The sequence below is a fragment of the Aquila chrysaetos genome, chromosome 1, assembly GCF_900496995.4.
Source record: "Aquila chrysaetos chrysaetos chromosome 1, bAquChr1.4, whole genome shotgun sequence".
Classification (NCBI taxonomy): Eukaryota; Metazoa; Chordata; class Aves; order Accipitriformes; family Accipitridae; genus Aquila; species Aquila chrysaetos.
In genome coordinates, this window is record NC_044004.1 from 74,155,922 (window position 1) to 74,177,227 (window position 21,306).

Below are 21,306 nucleotides of genomic sequence, written 5' to 3' on the forward strand. Positions count from 1 at the left end.
TGCATAAAGCCACTTCAGCTTTCTTCTCTAGAAATTTACTGCTTCCTCTCTGGCTCAGAGAAAGGCTGGAGTTCCCCAAGGCACGTGTTTCAGCCGTACGGGTTGGCCCCTCCGCATTTCAGGGTGCACAAGCCGAGGGGGTAAGGGAAGGAGGCACTTCTCAAGGGTACACCAAGGAAGGAGAAAAAGAAGGGAAGGAGAATGATAGGATCAGGACCACCTAAGACTGTTTTTTTGGAACACAACCTAATGTGCTAGCTTGGCCCACTGTCTTTTGGTAATACAATATTCTCAGCTGAAGAAAAAAGAAAGACATGTTAAAGGCCACGCTTTGGGGACCTGGAAGGCTTTTAGACTGGCTCAGCCAACCCCTTCTTTAGGTTTGCCAGTGGGACAAAGGGAAGTCAGTTCCCATTCAAAGCTCATGGTCATGTCCCGAGGAGAACTGAAGGACCTGGGCTGAGCAGGTCTCACTCGAACGAGCTGGAGTTGGATGACTCCTTGCATATCTCATGATTTCCTCCTACTGAGAAACTGTTTTGGATCAGTCCCTGCCTATAATTCAGAAAGATTGCATCTTTGTTCTGGGTCAATAGAGCACCTGCAACATTAAGGTATTATGTACTGTAGTTAGGTAAGCATAATAATGAATCTGGTTTTTGTATTATCTTCTGGTCTGGTATTAGGTCTGGAAAGAAAAAAAAAAGGACCCGTTTATCATCCTATGTGATTTTTCTCTTCATTTCCCCTTTTATTCCCCCACCACTTCTTTGAGGGTATTATGTATTTAATCTTAGAGCCAACAGAAACCTCTTTTATTGCTGAATCATTTCCAGTAATTTAAGAATTGACTTTAAGTAGCACCGCCTATTAACAAAGGAGCATATATAATGCACTTAGTGCCACTGCAGTCAGTGGAAAAGCTCCCAGTGGGTTCTTGAACAAGTTCTGTGTTTATTTTTTGTCATGAAATTAAGTCTCTGAAAACTCTGAAATCAGTCTACTGAACCTAAGCAGGTAAGCAAGTGCATTTCATTCCCTTCTGTATAATTAGTTTACAGATGTGCAGATTTGAAAACCTGAAAACACCTTGGGTATATAACGCAGGCCATAAAATTTCACGAAGTTATTGGTGCATGAAAGTTGTACTTACGTGGAAGCATATACATAGTGATATAAAGCCACCAAATAATGTAAAATTCCCTGATGACTTGATCCTTACTGACTAGATATTCATTGACCTATTTCAAGGCTGAAACTTGTTCATTTTACTTTGCAGCCAGGAAGTGTTGCAATATTTATAAAATACTTAAAAATGTGTCAATATCCTTTACCCTGGAATATGTATGACACTTCTAGCAGCCTTTTATATGAAAAGATTTAACTCCTGAATTGGTGGTTTTTATTATGAGTCATTTTGACAAGTGGATTGTTCTTAAGTGGGGTGGCCTATTTTTTTTTCACACTGAGGGTAAAAATTATGCAAGGGTATTTTGAATGTGCCTGAAGATTTCCCTTTTCTCTACTTTTCAATCTAGAACCATGAATATTTGCTCTCGGCATCAGACAATTGACTGTTACCCATCTAAGGTGCAAGCTAGTTTATGTTTGTTTTGTTACGGAGTTCAGATCCTTGAAAGCCTAGACAAGGTTGATAGTAATTTTTCTCAATAATAGTATACAGAAAGTTTTATTGTTCTTAGAAATTTAGCCAAACACAGTACACCAAACCATTAAATTATCCCAAAAGAATTTTATTAAAAGTGCAGAAGTTTAGCCAGCTTGATCTGTCATCACTGTTTCCCTCTTTCTGCTTTCCAAGACCCATCTTGATTTCTATACATACCAACTTTACAAAAAAGCTTTGGGGAGAAACACACCTATTATACACCCCTCATATTCAATTCCAAAAGGAACAGTACCATTCCCAGCATTAGATAGCATCAGCAGTCTCAACACATGTTTTAATGAGAACAACTTCCAATTTTCAATTGCACCAGAAGATGGCAATAGTAATTTCTAGTAATCAATAGCAATAATAATTTCACTGAAGTCAGTGGGAGTTCATTAGGAAGGGAGCTTGCAAGATGGTTTCATACTTTTTATGGTATCTTGCATTTCTACTTTTCAGCTTCAATCAAAATTTGAGATATATAGAATTAAAAGTATGGGTTAAATATATGTATTTAAGATAATTTGGATTTATTCTGTTTTTAAAAGTACAGTGAAATAGAGTATCTGGAAACTGAACTACTTAAATCAATATTAGCTTCAGGTATACTCTGCTTCCATCAGTAATATGTCAACCGTATCTCTTTGCTTTTATTTTACTCTTCCTTATTTTGAGGAAAGTCATATAACCAATGTCTACTTCAAGGCAAATGTGAAAATCCACCTGACATACTGCAGTTATTAGAACATTTAAAACCACAGCAAATTTCAACCATTTTATCAGTCCATCAAAGAGCCTGTGAAAGAATGTCTTGACATTTCAAAATTTGTTCATAAATTCTACTGCATTTGCTGTGATTTCCTACCTAGCCCTTGCTTGTGCTTAGCAGACTGTATCATGTCCTGTAATGACTTAGAGTCCTGATTCACAGAGAGTAGGTCCTTCACTCCCCTAAGGTATCATTACTGGGATTACTGTTGGCTTGCTAAACAATGGCCTCACTAAAATCTTTGGGTTTTTTGGTAATTTCTTAATCTGGCATGCTGAGCAATCCTAAAGTGCTGAGCACATCTTTTAACAATATATGAACATTAACTTAATCAGGACCATAACTCAAGGTGTCTTTCAACATTAAGAAGTGTTTGGTAGCAATATTAGGTTAAAATATTTCATCCCCATGGTTTCTTCTTGCCCAAAGCAATACTATGAAGTGAACTGAACTGGGATCAAGCTAAAATATTGCCCTCTGTAAGAAAAAAATGGCGAGTGTGTTATTTGATAGCTGGATCTGTTCTCTGCTCTGGTTCAGGGCTGCCCACAGAGGTGGTCGTTTCTCACATGCTGGAGCAAGAACTGTACAGCATAACATTTGAATGCCCAGGTAATGTAAGTAGAAACGACATCTTCTGTTTCTGCAACCCTGTGGCTCTGTCTGCAGCGAGGCTGCTCACGCTGAGCTCCATCACCCTTGTTCTTCCTCCTGCAAAGAGGAGGCTGAAGCCTCTTTGCGACAGTGTTGATCTCCAAGTCCAAAAGGGTGTTTCAGCTGGTGAGTCGCGTCTGCATAAAGGGACCTAACTCGAGTCTCCACATTTATTTTCTGTTATGGACGTGTCAGTAATGGGTTAGACTTCAGGCAGTATATCGCAGGCAGGTGCAAGCTGACTTGCCTTTGCTAAAAGCTGACTGACGTCGTGTGAGCGCAGCCAACGGCTTGGCAAGCCCATGCTAATGAGCACAGCTGAGAGGCAGGGCACAGAGGCCTTAATTTGGTGCCGTATGTAGCTTCTGGTCAGTTGAAAGTTTGTCTAGGACTTGCCATGCTCTGAGTGCATCAACACTGTCATTCAGGTCATCAGCACGGTGGGTAGGGCATGGGGTCATTGGGTAACAACAGTCAGACTACAGAAGAGGCAGAAAGGCAAAGTAATGCAAGAGTCAGCCATGACTTTTAAAATTTCATTTAAATTACTTACAGATGTTGTGGGGAAGATTTTTTCTCAATTATTTAACTGATGCTATAGAGCACATGTTACTGAGAAGTACTGCTTTGATCTGGGTTATGTATGAATAGCTGGTTTCTTTGCATCAACACTTCCCTGAGCATGTCTGTAAATTAAGCATTCAAATATGTAAGCTCACAGCAGACCATAAAATAAAGATTTTTTAGAATGTGCTGTATCTTTCCACAGGGACTTCGCATAATCAAAGTAAAAGTACAAGTGTTGACCCAACTATTTGACTTAAGAGTTGGGAAGGGAGAGAGAGAGTAGAGGTATCAGTGTCAGCAGGAGGTTCATAATCCGAATAAACTTTCAAATGGAAACAATATGGAAAAACTCTGTACCTTAAGGGCAGAACAGCTTTACTATATAAAATATTTTATTTGGTCTGTTATGGTTTTCTCTGCAGAACAAAAATATCAGTGTCTGCTGGCTAAATGGAAAACAGTTGGATCATGAAAATATCAAATGAATCGATTTGGCAACCACTAATAATCTACACATATTTATGTAACTGTTATTTTTCTTCTGGCATATACTGTCTGGAAATATAGCCTGAGGCTTCCTTAGATCTCCTGGAAAGAATTAGCATTCAGATCACCTCTGTAAAAATACATTACTTAGAACAGGTTAATTTTTATTAAGTTCTTTGAAGGTTTTTTTTATTTGTTCCTTCATAATGATTTTTGTATTAGAAAACCTCTACTTATTCATAGCTAACACAGACGTTTACATTACCAGGAAAGCCCTAACATCTGCTTTCCAGTGACCATCAAACTTTAGTGAATTAGTAAATATGGAACACATTGTGAATTTGTTTTGAATACTTGAAAATGGGAGTATTTAATACCTGCCTCAGAGCTTTTGGGTCCCAGAGAAAATGGAAGTTGCTAAAGAATTTCTGATTGTTTAGAATGTTTAAAAAAGCAGTACAATCCAGCCTGCAAATTCTGAATTCCCAGCTGCTTAAAATGAAACTTTGTTGTTCATTAAAGCAAGCTAAAGTATAACTCACAAGAATTATTTCTGGTAATGGAGTCACAGGAAAACTCTTCTACAAGGTGATAGATGAGTATCTTTCTTGCATACTTCACATGCCCTCAGAAGAAACCAAATCTTTGCTGCAATCTATCTCTAATCTTTTTGCTTAGTACCATTGTTCCCTAACAGATACAAAACTGTGATGTGACTTACAGATATGATCTTGCCTTTTGTCTAGACAAAATAATAAGCCCAACACAGCAGAATCATGTTAGACACCCACTGACTTTATTAAGGTCAGTGGCAATATTGCTTTAAATTTCAGTGGAACTAGGTCTTTTCTCTACGGACTTGTTGCATTTGATTTAAAAGCTCTAAATGATTAATATATCTACTAAAAATAATTTGCCATATTTTTTCTTTCTACTATCAGATTTTCTAGCCACTTGGAGTCCTTTCCATAGAAGTTGTTTCAGTGGTTGCAAGTAATCATGTTCATCATTTTTATCTGATGCTGTTTCTATAACCCTTCTCCACAAGAATTTGCTCTTTCATTACAGGCATTTGCTCAAAGGTGTAAATTTTATAATTAGACAATATGTGCTAGAAAGCTCTAGACTGATGGGACACCTCTGTTAATTTTGGGATATGGGATAGATTTAATCCTTAAAGAAGAAAGAATATATGAGCGTCAAACTGTCACATAATTTGAAATCCCAGTGCTATGGCAAGATGTGCACTAATGCTTAGGCAACTTCATACGGGCCACTTATAAAAGTTGCTTGCAGCGTAATGTCAAATTCTGTAATAATACTTTTGTTTAAGTGCCAAGTAGATTTTAGAAATAGCATCTCGGCATCTGGTCTTTCTACAGTTAATGGGTATTGTCCAATTCTTCTGCTCACTAGTGTTATTTTTACCAAATAACTTCAGATTTTTGATCTCCAAGACTACCCATTTTGTTATGAGGGTCTAGGAAGAAACTTCTTCTCATTGGTGTTGATCAAGAGGATGGTGGTAGAGAAGTAGCACCCGGCTTCATATACCCTCATAACATTATAATAACAAATCATAGAATTTTTGAAGGCTTTGATGCTTTTTGATTCCAAAACTTTATGAGGACTACGGATCTTAATTTTTAGTTTATGAGTGCAGTTGGTGAGGTCTTCTGGGAGGATTATTGAGCTAGAGATCAAAAATGTATCCTGTCACTTAAAATGGGGCCATATGATGCTTCTGAAAGGCAATCAGACCTGCTCTATCTGGTGTCCTCTGAAAGACAGAGGATCCCTTCAGAGCTGCATCTCTTTAGAGAGAAAATGCATTCTCCCTGGCTCTTGCATGCTTTGTTCTGGCTTTTGTGATCTTCACTCTCTGTGTTCCCTGAAAAATATCACTGTTTCTGTGATTTATAGATCAAAATGCATTCTCTGATGTAGCTGGAGCTTGATCCCTTAACTGCTTTGAAAACTTGAACCAAGGCTTTCAGCTGATACAAGAACGTGAATGGATGCCAGTGGAAGGTTTTCAGTATAAGCTTCATGTTCCTACTAAAAACAGAGCCCTGGAAGGAGGGCAGTCACATAGGCACCATCAGGGGCTGTAATTTTGACTTTCAGATTTACCTATGAATTACAAAAATAGAGCATAGAAGTACAAATGCATGAATCAGTGTAGCTATGCCTTCATCCAGGAGAAACACATTTCTAAAAAGGTACGGATGATGAAGGATATTTTTGGAAAAGTTTACCATTCAAGTATAACTTTGCATCACTTACTGAAGTGACAGATTTTGCCATTGTTGGAGTAAAAGGTGGCTATCTTTTTGAAGAATTTCTTCTATCTAGAATAATTTTGGTCCTTTCTCAGTTCTGTGTTAGTTGTTCTTTCCTTCAAACACAAGCTAAGAGGTCTCCTGATTTCAAGAAGGTTTAATGATTGCCTCATCTGAAAATGAGTAGTATACAGCAGTGTGTTACTGGAACACTGCTGACAGCTAAACCAGTCTGTCTTGTGTCCTTTTCTCTGCCACAGGTCCACAAAGAAGAGGGTGAATAATGTGGCCCATGGAACAAAAGCCTTTAGAAAAGACAAAGAGATACATACCATGGGTCTCCTGTGGGTTTTGGAGAAAGTGATGCAAAGTGCATATGACCGGTTCCAGTGCTCCCGCCACACAACTGTGAGCATTAGTGGTTTGCTAGAGATTACTCTGCGGGACGCACAGGCACGACCAGTCCCGTTGTCACCCTCATACTGGCAGCAACTGGCTTCCACCTACGAGGATGGGCAAGAAGAGGAAGCGTACAGGCAGCTGGCCAGAGAGCAGCCATACCAGCCACACCGCAGCAGCGAAACAGCGGTACCGCAGACGTGTCGGGCTAGGAGTAAGGAAGGTGGGTTTCCCTTGTCCATGGACACAAGGTTTTTCTTCTAAGTGTGCCTAAGTTGCTGCCGTTCTCTGGTTTGGGCTGTACTCCAAGACACTCAGGGAGCTTTTTTAAAAATTGATATTCCCACTTTTTAGTTATTTTGCCCAGGAACAGGAGACTGGAGCATAATGTCAGAGCAGTATAGAACTTTCTATTTTGAAGCTTCCGATTTTCTTTTTTGCTTTTGATCGAAATTTTGCTATCCAAGATGTTGTCTCTAATCAACCGAAATGATGTTTCTATATGGAAACACACAAAAACATTTGTTTGATTGTAACCCATGCAATTGTGGTTAGATTTCATTAGCAGAACCTGCTTACTTCCAGAAAAAGAGCTTAATCTTTGGATTTGAATGTAAACTTGATATCCAGCAATATTATTTCACATTTATTATATAATTTACTTCAGTGCACAGAAAAAATTCTGATACCTTAAAGTGCAGTTCAGCTTAATTTTCTGGTCGCTCCCTCCCCCCAACTATAGTTGAAAACTGGAAAGGGATAAAGTGGGGCAATTGCATTTTGTAGAAAATTACCTAGCTGATTCCATATTTACAGCCTTTATTAACCTGACAGGGAGGAGTGGAATAGCCAGCAAATCAAGCGCAGGGTTGAAAATGTCAAACTTGTGCAGCATAGTACCATAATTACCAAAGTACATCAGGTATTATTAGAATTTTGATAGTTCCCTCTTATGGCAAGTAGAGTAATGAGAACAGAAAATATACAAAATTAATTTATTTTCATGACAAAAATAGTAATGAGGTGAGATGATTACATCCAATTCGCAATCTCAAAGTTGTCATTTCCCGATGGACTGGACCAGTAATCTTAGTAGCTTAATTAAATCAGTAATAATCATTCCTCCTCCCTTCCCCCACCCGCTCAGAAGACGGAAAATTTAATGGAAAGGCACGAGGATATCCACAATAAAAGCTGCCTTCAGGTTTGCACTCAAAACAGTGATTAAGCATTTTATTATATACTTTTATCTATGCTCTTGAACACTACTGTTTCAGAGCTTGTGAGTTAATCTTTGGAATAGACCTCAAGAATTGTTAAACACTTCCCTGAAGATGCATTACTTATGTTGCATGGGAAAATTTTAAAACTTTGTCATTTCTATAAACACTATACCAACGTTTTATTTTCCTAGAATAATAGCAGAACAGGTTTTTTTGCATATTAATATTTGAGGATGTGATCAAATAATAATTTTGACCTTAACATCTATTTGTATTGTGAACTTATTGGTGGAGCATAACTGAAAGGTTTTTAAAGTAACTAGCATCCAATTAAAAATCATATTCAATAGCACCACATAGGAATTAAGATCTTAATTAGTCAATTAGTAGCACCCATATTTGGTTACATTTCTACCCTGGAATGTCCAGTAAAATGGAAATATCTATTTAGTTTATGCCACCAATAGCCATTAATTACAAATTAGGCCATCTCAGTGCTTTAGTGGTACCTTCTTAAACGAGAAGGACAAAGGACACAGGGGAAATTGAGAGTTGATCCAGCTTTCTTATCAAATCTTGTAAAACAGCTACAGTCAATTTGTCTGTCTTTCTTGATACTTCCTTTATTTCTCTGCCGCCTCTTCTCCTCTTTCTCGGGAACAAGGGCTACAAGAGAAGCCAATTTAATTCTATCTCTGATTTTATGAAACTGGTATGCAGCTATGTGCCTTACAAGTTAAGTCTGTTAGCATCATCCCCATCTGATTCTTGCTAATCAATTTCATCAATTTTTTTTCACTAAGTTCCTCTGATTAACATCAGCTTCCAAGTTTAAAAATAATTTGTAAAGTCTCTTAGGTTTTCTATTAGCCATTTAAGTATCCTAATTATTAGGTAGATTCTTATACCTGAGTTTTTTCTCTTAAATTCAACACCTCTTAGAAGTTGGAGACAGGGTTAATAGAAACAACCTTAAAAGACTAAGGTGCTCAGTGACACCGCTAAAGTAGTAGGTGGCAAAATGTACTTTATCTAATATTATATCATCATCCGCTGGGGATGTTTCTAATGAGAATCCTTACCAACTTGTTCCAGTGCTATTAGATACATCAGCAAAAAATCTGGAAGAAAATATATGGACTTATTACTGAGAAAATGTACAAATGACACTAGAGCTGATTGAACAGTAAGTAATTATGAAGATAGCTTATATATATATAGACTGGTCTAATTTGCTTTCTAAGGTGTTTCTTTTGGAAAAAATGTTCATTTTTTAAAATGGCCAAATGCAAGATTGCAAGGTTGAGGGCAAAGAAAGTAAGGTACGCTTGCAAGGTGTGAGATGATATCCTGGAACCACACCACTCGGAGAAGGACCTGGGGTCATGGCCAAGATAATAGTCAATGGTGTGTGAGTTGCCAGAATCGTCTTATAGCTATGGGAAGATATATGATCCTTGAGTAGAGAATATCAACTAAGGGTTGGTATAGCTACTACAAAACTGTTGAGGATCATTCCAGCCAAAGTCATTGGAACATCAAAAGTTGGATCATGGCATGCAGATGTCAAAGCCACCCAGCAAAACAGAGACAAATCAGATCCCCGAGAATTTCTAATTGGTCGCGCAAAGGAAGACTTTTACAAAACAAGGTCTCTCCAGCTACTTGTTTCCTCTTGTGGGTATTCTTCCTTGAACGCTGAGGAAGAAGGGAGAAGGTTATCGGCGGTGAGTAGCTGCTGATGTTGTCTGGCCCAGGACAAGCGCTGCCAGGGGACCCCAGGGCCAGGGAAGGTGCACCCCCCCGGTCATCCCTGCTATGGGGTTTACATACCATGCTCTTTTCCCCGCTGGTCCTAGCTTGCTACACCCATACCCAAATTTGGTGTTTCTGATAGTTAACTAGGTAATCTTGGCAATATTTGGTATTGCTGACCCAGGTACCTCAGTGGTATTGGCTTTGCAAAGCTCGACTCCCCAGAAAACCCCAGTGCTCCCCTCTGAGTGCCTGTGATGTTTGGGTGTTTCTGCCCTACTTTGCCCTTAATCACCTGCAAAATCCCTCACCCCTCACGGTGCCGTCCCCATAGGTGTTTTGCTTCTCGCTCTGTCTTTCTCCTGTGCAGCCATTTCTCACGTCACGTCCCGCAATTTTCCGTGTCCGCCCTGTTCGTTAAACTTCAGGCCAGGGAGAGTCACTGGCCTGCTCCTCTGCCTGCAGCCCTAACAGGTCAAAAATGACACTATTTTAGAAATACTGAGGTTATGTAAGACCTGGCTGCCTTATGAATTTTTTCTCATTTACGTAAACCTGGGTGTGGGCAACGCTGTTATTTGTCCCCTTTAATTGCCACTAAAGAGCCTCCTCTTACACTACATTTATTGCATGTAGAGATTTTCATCTGACATGCTACTTGCTATTTGCAAAAGCTCCACAGTAATTTGTGAATATTAGATATAGTCTGAATCCCATTGCGAAATCCAGTGTTAGGGTTGGAGCTTTACCTTTTAATTTTTTACAACTTCAGATGATCATATAAATAAATACAACCCAGGTTGTGAGAGTACATCAGGACTTTAATGAAAAACCAAGCAGAGCTTTCACTTATCTATTAACTTTCTATTTTCCCAGAAGAAATTGTTTCTGTCAATATTTTATTATGACAGGGATGGATGGGAGAAGGTGGTGAAGTCTTATCTAAGCAGATGGTTCTCAAAAACTGCACACAGAAACTGTGAATATAGCAAGAAATAAGAAGAGAGTTTCCCCCATTTTGTTTTTATGTCATGAATAGTGAATAAAAGATACATTACAGACAAATGAAAAATAGTAAAAACTAAGTAAAGCAGAAAATGAAAAAGAACAAAGGCAACGTTGCTGAAAATTATTTTGTAGACAAATTTGTGTGGTTACTCTTAGACCTTTAATAGCCAATGAATGTTGACAGGACGAAAACCAATAAAAACAATGAAAACAATAAAAATTATATTTATGCATTGGTAATCTCATCTTTGAGATATTACAAGGAAAATTAATTTTGACAAGAATAAAATAATGTCTTTCAGGCTGTTCCTTGGTTACCAACAAATCAAGTGTGTCACTTGGATGCAAGGACAAGCTAAGGAAACTTGTGAGACATAAGCTGTTACCAGTTTTACATCTAGTAGTGGATGAAAATCTAAATGTTAACTCAAACTTTTCTTTCCAATTGGAGACTTCTTGTTAGACAGTCTACACCCTGATTCTTGATTTGTGCTGGAAAATCATAGATTGGAACTGTCTTTTCGTATTTAAAGGAGTTTCTAGATAAGAGACCCGGACTAATTATTTGCTATGTAAGTGGAAAGTATACAAGTTAAATAGAAAATTGAGCTAATGGAAAATATGTATCTACCAGTCTTTTTAAAGTAGCGTTTGACTGCTTTGCAATCTTCATCTGTGCAAATGTGTATATATTGTATTTCAATGCTCATACATGAGAGAGTAATTCCTTAATGGAATTTTTTATAAACAGATTAGGACTACACGAGTGACTCTTAGTGTCACTGCAGAATGTGTTTGTGTGTTCAGGTTACAGGGTTACTTAACCTCGCACTGCAGCAGAATGTATTTTACCGATTTACAGAATAAAGATGGGCTGCAACATGCATTTCAGGTTAAGTAAGTGCCTTTGAACTGTTTTAAATTGAGGGTCTTCATTGACTCAGATTAATAAATCATTACATATTATATACATAGTATTACTGTGTTATATATAGCATATATAAAATATACATGATGTAATCCTACAATAATTATGATAATTCCAAAGTATGAATATTCTTTAAAACAAAGGAAAATGATTTTTTTTCCAGATCATTTGTATCTGAATTTCCTTTTGAAAGGTAGAATTTTTTTTTCCTCGTTCTTTCTGCCCTTCTGGAACACGGGCATTAAATCCAGAGTCTGTTCCCAACTAGTACTTCAATTACTAATGCCTCCTATTCAAAAAGTAGAGAGGCTTCACTTTTTATACAAAAGTATTCCTGTTCTAAAGTCAGAGGTTAATTTGAGTACTGAAAATGTGTACACTGCTTTGGCAGCTTAACAGGTACTTTGAGCCCTTGTAAACTGATTTATACTAGCAAGGATAAAAATTACAAGGGTTACTAATCTTCATACTGAAATCATTAAGATAATTACCACCAACTGTTTTATTATCCAAGTATATCAAGGGAAATGTAGTTGCATCCTGGAGCAATGAGTAAAAACTGAGTAGCTATGTACAAATCTGTGCTTTAAATGGCAGGTTGAAAAATGCATACTGAAACTGGTGCATGTGCCTTGTAGCATTACATAACTTTCTCACTGATAAACTTAAAAAGTCTGTATATTAAGTGGAATATTCTCTCTGCAAGAAGGACCATTATTTCTCACAAAATAACTACATCAGAACTCCTTTTCTGGTATTTTAGACTCGTTACAGTACTCCCTCTGATTTGGTTTACCACTCTTCCTCGTGTCAGATAAGGCTATTATGTGTGATTATTTTTTTTAAGTCAAACCCCTAACACTTTCAAAATCTATTTGTAACACATTTTAAAAAAATTACTTTTAATTTGAGTCTTCTAAGGAAAATGAACAAATCTTAGAGGATTCTCTTTTTTAATCAGTGTTGTGAGTAGGTTTTTGCTTTCCTTCCCTTCATGTTCAACACTAAAAATATTTCGTGTTCTCCCAACAGGAAAATGTAAATGCACCTATGAAGTCTTATTAGGCTCCCATAAAATTCAGAAAAGGTATGACAGTGATTCTGAAGGAACGAGTACTTACTGCTATCATTTATACCAAAACTGTGCCACCACCTTTCCCAGCACAGATTGAGCAAATAGGTTTAAAACCATATAGAAATAGTTTCTAGACCTTTTTCTTTTATAATAAATAACAAAACAAAGTAACCTTAGCTTCCTAAAACATTCTTTTCTAATTTTTAAAGTATCAGGAAAGCCTTTAATGAATAAAATAAGTGTTTGTTTTGGTAATGGGATAAAAGTTCTTAATAAGCAGTCAACTTTTATTTTTCAGTTGTTGTATTATTTCAATATTTTTATATTAAAAATAAGGGGGGAAGTCTGTCAGGTAACTTTTGTTATTTTGTAGTCTGAAAACTCACCTGGAATCTGTGAAATAAGTAGAGGCCACTACAACCAGACTAGGTGAAGTGAGCATCATGAGGAAATAAATCAGAAAAAGAGGCTGTATATCTAAACTTTATATATTTAAGAAGTGTCTGTCAGGTGTCAGACCCTTGCTATTAAGGCATGTGTTCTGCATAGATGGGGATTAGAGGAAGGAGTTCAGTAGCAAAAACCAAATAATAATAATAATGAATAGTTTAAACTGTTTAGAATAACAGGAAAAGGGCAATTTTACTTGCCTGTTAATGCTCTCTGCTTACAGAGAACTACTTTCCAAACTGAAAGGATTTATTGCACAAATGAGCAGCAAACTTACAAGTGATCTCAACTGCCCAGCAAAGGAAGAATGTCACGTCTCCTTTCAGGCCCATGCCTCGGACACTGTTAGCTCCTCACCAAGGAATCACAAAAATGAAAGGCAAGTGATCTGGGGGAAAACAACACCCCCCCCCCCCCCCCCCCAAATACAAATAAAGACATAATTCCTAGAGGTTTTTCTTGGTTTGACTCAGTCAAAGCCACACTTGTACATGAGACCCAAATTTCCTCTCTTTTCATAGCCTGCCCTCAGGTAGCTATGATTGTGATTTCTTCCCAGGGTGGTGTGCTATTGCTTTGAAACAGGTGGCAGAGAACTTTTTAAAAAGTGTGTGCGCTTGAACGAGATGCACAATTATTTTAATGGCTATGAGTTGTGGCAAAATAGAAATATGAAACAAATCAAGGCTACCACTGTGCATCTCTAATAGGTGATGCAGTCCAAGTCAGCCACCCACATACCTAGAAAATGGAGGCATCCACCAATAAGTTATTATAACACGGATGTTTTCAACACTACTGTTATTATAATCAGACTTTCTAATGAGTTCCTCTCCTTTCTCCCATACGTTTCCTCTGTATCTGAGAAGACATCCTTCTCATGGGAAGGCCCACTATCGTATTAAAAGCTCCTTCACCCCATGAAGCTGTAAAAGCCAGGATGATTATGCCAGCGAACAAAATCTTCTGTACACACCGTCATACCCTTAACTGGTGTAAATTGACTTAGCGTCATTGACTTTAATGGCCCTATATTTGCAAAACATTTATGTCAACTGTGAATCTGAACCACTGTATTAAATTCATTACAATGTGAGCTAACTATCCAGGAACTATATTTATACTTTAGACAATCCTGTGTAAATACACAAGGAAAACATTTCCAGGAAGCTCCCCATTTAGCCTTTTAACGAGGTCCAGTTACTCTGTATTTCATTAAAATTACCTACTCAAAGAATTAAGGAGAGGAAAATAAACAACCCTTTGGGCTCATGTTTGTGATGGGTCTGCCACAGAGAGTCACAGGAGATACTCTGAGGTCCTGCCTCAACATAAAGATGTTTTTGCCTTAGTGAACAGAGTTCAAGCTTTCACTCACACTGAAGAAAGAACGAATGATGGTCTCAAATATATATAATATTATGAAGCTCAAATGGAGAGTCAAAGCAATGACTCCCTGGAGTTTAGAGAGAAACAGGGAAAACAGAGGTGAGTTTTTTGGATGTGGCACTTTTCTGTTTTTATTTCAGCTTTTTGGTTGTAAGGGATGTGTACAAGCCTAGTGCATTAGACCGATGTAGGGAAAGAACATGTGTAGTTACAGAAATGTCTGACAGATGGGAAGTGCCCGGGGGATCTGAGGTCAAAGGATAACTGATTGCTCATACATTATCTAGTAAAATAAATAAATAATTGACATTTTAGTCTCCACAAAATCAGTGAAAAGCACATAGGTTGCCAGTTTTGGACAATATATAGATTCCTGAACACAGCTGTTAAGATTTTAGAGATAGTATTGAATGATCCTTCTATTAACAAATACGATATCGGATGCTGCCTAATTTTAACTATTGCATACAAGTTGCAAATTATAAGAAAATAAAAGCAGTATGGATTTTTACACCGTAATACATCACCTTTCTGGAAAGAATGATGATCCTTTTGAATTACATGACAATTTGGAAATTTCCTAGTTCTTACAGAATGCCTATGAAACCTAGGCAAAAAAAGAGAACAATGAATGTTTCACGGGGAAGCACTTTAGTCAAATGGATAATGAAAGAAGACATTTGCAAGCCAGATGACCGTTTCAGACCTTAAAAACTATTAAAAGCCATTACATTAAAAGTAATCTCTGCAGCATTATGGACACTACGGAAAAACCTAAACACGCTGCAAGTCATACTCCACATTGCAAGAGCTGGGCTGTGACTTAGGGTTTCCAAGAACAGTTGACGGTCATAGGTGAAGAATAATATCTTGACAGAAAATAATTGAATCAAATTGAAAGTTCAGATCTTTCTGTGCTTTCCTTTTCAGTTTTGTTTGGATTTTCTCCTCCTGTGTCGCTCTCTGAACGTGGGTGACAAGACCTGTATGTGCAAGCACTCTACATAATGTCTGTAAGTAGAGGAGAAGGGAAGGGGGTGGGTTTCACACCAGCACTTGGGCAGTGTTTTGTCACCCTCGTCAAAGGATGTTGGAAGATGGTACAGGAAGAAGATGCCATTTGGTAGCATAAGAAGAAAAGGTCTGAGAGTTTGCTGCATATAAAAATAGCTGCTGCACACTTTTTAGTTGCAGCCCTAGCCTTTCCTTCCAAAGCTGCCTGCTAGATCTCTAGTAATGCTAGCAACTTTCGTTAAATGAGGGTTGGTTGATACAGTTTCTTGCACGGGAAAGCAGAAATATGTTGGTATGGATTTTTTTTTTTTCCCACCTAACTTCTGACAGCCAAGAGATCTGGGTTTGAGGGAATAAATTTGCCAGATTCCAGTACACCTATGAGTTGTTCAGCCAAAATTTCCATAGTCTAGTGGGACTTGTAGGTACTCAGCTTGGTAGAACATTTCATTAAAAGTACAGCGTTGGACTCCCTAAAGCCTAACTGTCCTTGGCATGCTGTATTGAATAGGAAAATAGGACAGAACTCAATTTTTCAGTCAGAATCCAAACTGGGTTTGCATGTACAGAAAGGACATTATCTTCACACCAACCTGTGAGTTTATACTCACAGTTTACCTTACACTGAGACATTGGTAATACTGAATATGTTACTGAATGTCCCCACAACACCACAAAGTAACTAATGCTGTTTGCTTCGTGAAGACTTCAGTGTCGGAAATCTGTGGCTGTTTTTATCTCAGATCTTCTAGGAAACCACAGTGCTTGCAATGCTGAAACCATGCAACTGCAGTGCACAGTCTGTGCACAATTCAGAGATGAAATATTACCTCTGCTTCCCTCCTGTGTCCAAAAATATTTTGCCCTGGAAACTCCTGCTGGAGTGACTCATCTGTATCATAGAATGCAAGAGTGATTCGGTTGTGATGCCCAGGGGTTTTTTTTAAGTGTGTGTCATAGGATTTTTCTCCTTGAAATTTGTGGAAAGAAAAGATTGCTGGCCCAGTTCAGATAATGCAAATGTCTAAATATTGTGTTGCCTATGATTCAGAAGCACACTTTTTACTGAAGTCACGCTACTAGTAACTTCAGGTTATAATTATTTATGTAGTTCTGGTGGCTTACAGGAAAACTGGATGAATAACTAAGCACGTTGTCAACCAATTTCTTTATGTAATTGCAATACTTTTCCATGCCAAATAACCAGGTACTGGCATACCAAATTTTATGAAGAAGTTACTCTGCTCCATTTGTAAGTATGGTGTTTTCCATGCAGCACTATCAACAGATAGCTTTAAGAAAAAAGGATAAAATGGCCATATTCCTCTCCATTATAACTGGCACCTGTCCATTTTAAAGGAAATACAGGCTTCATGCATGCTATCAAAAGATTTAGCCTGAAAATCTTCAGGATATATCTATCTGAAATGCTTTTGATATTTTCAACTGCATATGTAATAATTACTGTGCAGATATAGTCCTAGAAAATACAATGGAAAAATTCATACTGATTCCAGATGTAAAGAATCATCAAGTACGTGAGTAGTTCCATCAATGTCACTGTGGCTTTTCATGTAAAAATGTAAAACTAGGTCTTCAGCCTTTCTTGCCCTTTTCGCAGAAGTAAATTCAGCAAGTTGTTGATGAACATTCTGAAAAAATAAAATTTATTTCAAGGCTAAAATTTAGCATGAACTGTATGTCAAGGTATCTTGCAGATATTTTGACAGATGGCCACGACAACTTTGTTAACATGTAGACTATAAAATTAAAAATGGGGAAAAAAAAGAAGGAATCGTAACTTTCAATAATTTGCGGTTCATAGTATCAGTTACCAAAGCATGAGAATTATATACAACCCATTTCACAAAATGAGCAATTTTTTTAATAATTCTGGAAAGTAAGCACGGTAAACAACATAAGGGCTGATTTCACATCAGCAACAAAATACTTCTGTTTTGTTAAAAGAATTACAATGTGAAAATTACCTTCTACCAATTTTATTTTTTAAAATCCAAGTTTAGAATTTGATTCTGCTAAAGTTTCTTAAATGATGAAATGACATCTGGGATTTTAAACTGTTTGTTTTCTCGACATTTTAAATACACTTTTAATTGCTAAGAATAACAAAGAAGAGCAAAATTTGTAGTTAATATAGCTTATTCTGAGCAAAATCCAGCCTGAAGGTAGGTTTGTCTTTCAAAGAGGGGGGAAAAAACAACAATTAAATGATGCTTTCACTTTACTAGGCTGATTAGAAGCAATTCAAGTGCCTCAAGTGATGTAAAGTTTTAAATCTATTGATTAAATTTGCATCTCTTAATTTAGAAATGATCATCCATGTGGAGTGCAGCCTAAACAGCAGAATCTTTCACTACTTAAGTATTGATTTTTAATATGTCAAATGTACTAATTAAAATTGATATTTTGTAGATTGCATTTTAAATATTAATATTTGCTCAAATTTTAACCACTGACATCTATGATATTTTCCAGAATTGTGTGGGTCATTACATGTTACTCCAGTAGACAAAGAAAGCAAGCAGAAGTAGCTGCTTTCAGTACGGAAGAATATGAAGACTGTGCCACATAACATATGAATGCAGAAAAGGTCCAAAAGACTGTTTTAGTTGAATGCAACGGTTCTGCCACTGCGTGGTACTGACCGCATCCAGTCTTGATTAGTTCATTTCGTAGTAGAGAGCAGTGAATAAATGGGTTGAATACACTGGCTTCAGGCATTACGTCCCTTAGAGTTGCAGTCTGACAGAGTTGTGCTGTATGTTCACTTGTTTTTGTAGTGAATTCACGCTCAGCAGCACCTGTTTGGAGGTTCTTCCTGACAGTCTTGGACACTTTTATCATTAGAGAATTATTCTACATCAGTTAATCTCGGCAATTTAGATCTGTTTTCCTTGGGACAAAGACAACACGGCAGAATTTGACTTGCATTTGTACCTTCTTCACACACCTTTCAAATGTTTTGAGATTTGCAATATTATTGCCTTTTGAAATACAATTTCGCCCTCTCCTTGGAACCAGACAGTTGGAGTTTTAAGCTTATGTTTTTCAGCTGGTAGAGCACATTTGAAATTATTTAATATTAAGTAAAACATTATTATCCTCACCTAAAGAAGGAAGGTAGTACAATTATCCCAATTTTATAGGAAATTAAATGTACTTAGCTGTCAGATAAACCCAGGTCTCTCCAAGAGTGATTCCAGTCTATGGAGGCAAACAGACTCTCAAAGAACTGTCTAAGTGTGTACAGTAAGTTCTTCTTTTCTAGTCCTTTATCCTGATTATAACTATCTTTTCCAGTCCTTTATCCTGATTCTCTATGCAGAAGCAATAGACCCCTGAAATGTATTATATGGATGTAGCGTGTTCCCTATAGACAAGGAAAATTTGAATGAATACAATATAAATGAAAGCTGTATTGCATGAGAAGTTAAGAAAGCTGTTGCTCACCATTACACAAAGGACATATGAAGAATAAGATCTATAAAAAGACATAGATCATTTAATGAAAATGAGAGTGGACATTGGCAGTGTTCATTTTTTACTATATCATCCGAAGAATCTTATTGTTATTGAAAGACTCCTATAATGGACAGAGAATAAAGACATAAGGGGATAATGTATTAGTGAATGAAGAATAATGTTACAAGGAAAAAGACATAGCAATTTATGTAGAGAACAGGTAAATAGCAAAGCTTATTAGAAAATGAAACGTGTTTGCATCACTATCCTCTGAGCTGTTTGGTGATTTGGCGGCAGTGATTTAGATGTCCTAATTTAGTGTAAGATGAATTAAGCTTACTTATTTCCATTGACTGTAAAGGGCATCCGGCCAACTAGTTTGAATGTACATGCCTATATTGCACAGGTCAATACTTGGCAGATGAAATTATCTCTTATAATCCAAACTAATAGAACACAGACCCAAGATCAATCATCAGTTTTGGGAGAGCTCAGAAATACAGAAAAGAACAAAAGGTGAGCTTCTGCTGCTGCTTAGCAAAGGACTCAGGCTACTCTTATCTGCAGGGTGGACGGACAGGTCCTGGGTGTAGCTGTGAATGCTCAGCATCCGACTGTCCTTATGCTGGCAGATCTTGTAGTGATGTCAGCGATGGGCAGACACGGAAAAGGCATTTGTTCTTAAAGAGGTTTGGTGTTGCACGAGCTATGGGGTTTCAGGGGACTCAGGGTGGGTTAGCCAGGGCTGTTCTAGGAGCATTGGTGTGTCACCTTGCCTTGGATCCACTGGGGAGTCAGATGAGAGCTGGGCCAGGTGCTAGGCCTCTGACTCTTTGCAAACTTGGACTCTGTAAAATCATATAATCAAACGGTCAGCATGGACATAATACTTTAAAGCCCTGCTTCTATCGTTCTACATCCTTAAACAGAGTTGCTGTGATCTGAGGTGGACTTCACTGTGCATTTATGTTCTGTTTAAACATATTTTATATTCAAGCAAATGGCAATGTAGTTTTTATTGCTATCAGAAAGCACAAAATGGAGAATTCTACCTAAAAGAGACTCCAACTTCTTTTATATTTAGCCTGAAATGAATCTTCTTTAATGAAAGGGTTTGGCTAGAGGCTTGAAGTACATACAAGTGATACATTTCTCCCAATCATAACATTCATTATTTTCAATTGGCAATATGCATATTTCATTTAAAAAAATACATAGGATGCTCAAACTCCTTGATTACTAGGGAATTCTGTGCAAAGAATTTATGAGATAATGTTTTCAGGCTTGTCGATAAAGCCTAAAGCCCTGCTGCGCTGAAGCTTATATCACATGCTGCATACGCTTTTCTAGCATGAACCATCAGCACAGGATATTATGACCCAGCTTTACTTTCCTGTATTTAACGCTTACCAAATGAGTCATTTATCCTATACTAGAAGCACTGAAGGTACTAAAAGCACTGAAGGTACAAAAAGCAGTAATTGATAACATCATAAGAAAAGAGTTGCATTTAGAGCAAATAAATAACAATCTGTAAGTGATAGACTAGTCACGCAGATCACAGGTGTGACTGCTGACTTGGGAGTAGCATTTGGTTATATGGACAGACTTGCAGTTATGTGATGAGAAGAAAACATTTAAAAATGCTAACAGCTATATTTACATTCTTGTTCAGTACCTTAAAACACTTTTCTAATTTTTAGAAAAACCCAGAAACAAATGCATGTCTGCTGAGCAGAGAATTTAAGAAGCTGAGTATTTTCCCAAAAATTGAATTACAGCTGATTAGCAGATAGAACCTGGCAGTAGAATCACTGATGTGAAAAGGGAAATGTTTTTCAAGAAAGCAGTATATTTAGAAAAAAGCAAGAAATTTAGTAGACGCAGTAAGGATTCTTTCATTTAAAGCCCACCACCTACATTTGCACAGTATGGGTGATATTCACCTGGTATATCTAATTTGTGATCAATATTTCAGCTGCCGTATGGAAACAGCTTTGGGGTCCTCAAGAAAAAGCAGCAGTACTTCTGCTTTGGCAGTTTGAGCTCTCTCTAGTCTCATCACCTCGCCAGACAGCAGGAATTCAGAGAGATCTCAGGTTTTGTATGCTGATAATTTTGCAGGGGAGGTTAAGTGATAAAAAAACTAGCC

The 21,306-nt window shown here is 37.5% G+C and overlaps 1 protein-coding gene across 1 annotated transcript in view; it reads left to right on the forward strand.

Annotated features, from left to right (window-relative positions):
- The window catches only part of LOC115342807, a 147,242-nt gene that overhangs the window by 118,200 nt on the left and 7,736 nt on the right, over positions 1-21,306 (forward strand). Inside the window, exons 6-8 of the mRNA XM_030017835.2 lie at positions 6,691-7,052; positions 15,588-15,670; positions 18,168-18,957. Coding sequence (XP_029873695.1) covers positions 6,691-7,052; positions 15,588-15,634 — 409 coding nt within the window. The 3' untranslated portion in view covers positions 15,635-15,670; positions 18,168-18,957. Of the gene's footprint in view, positions 1-6,690; positions 7,053-15,587; positions 15,671-18,167 lie in introns of the transcript that reaches the window.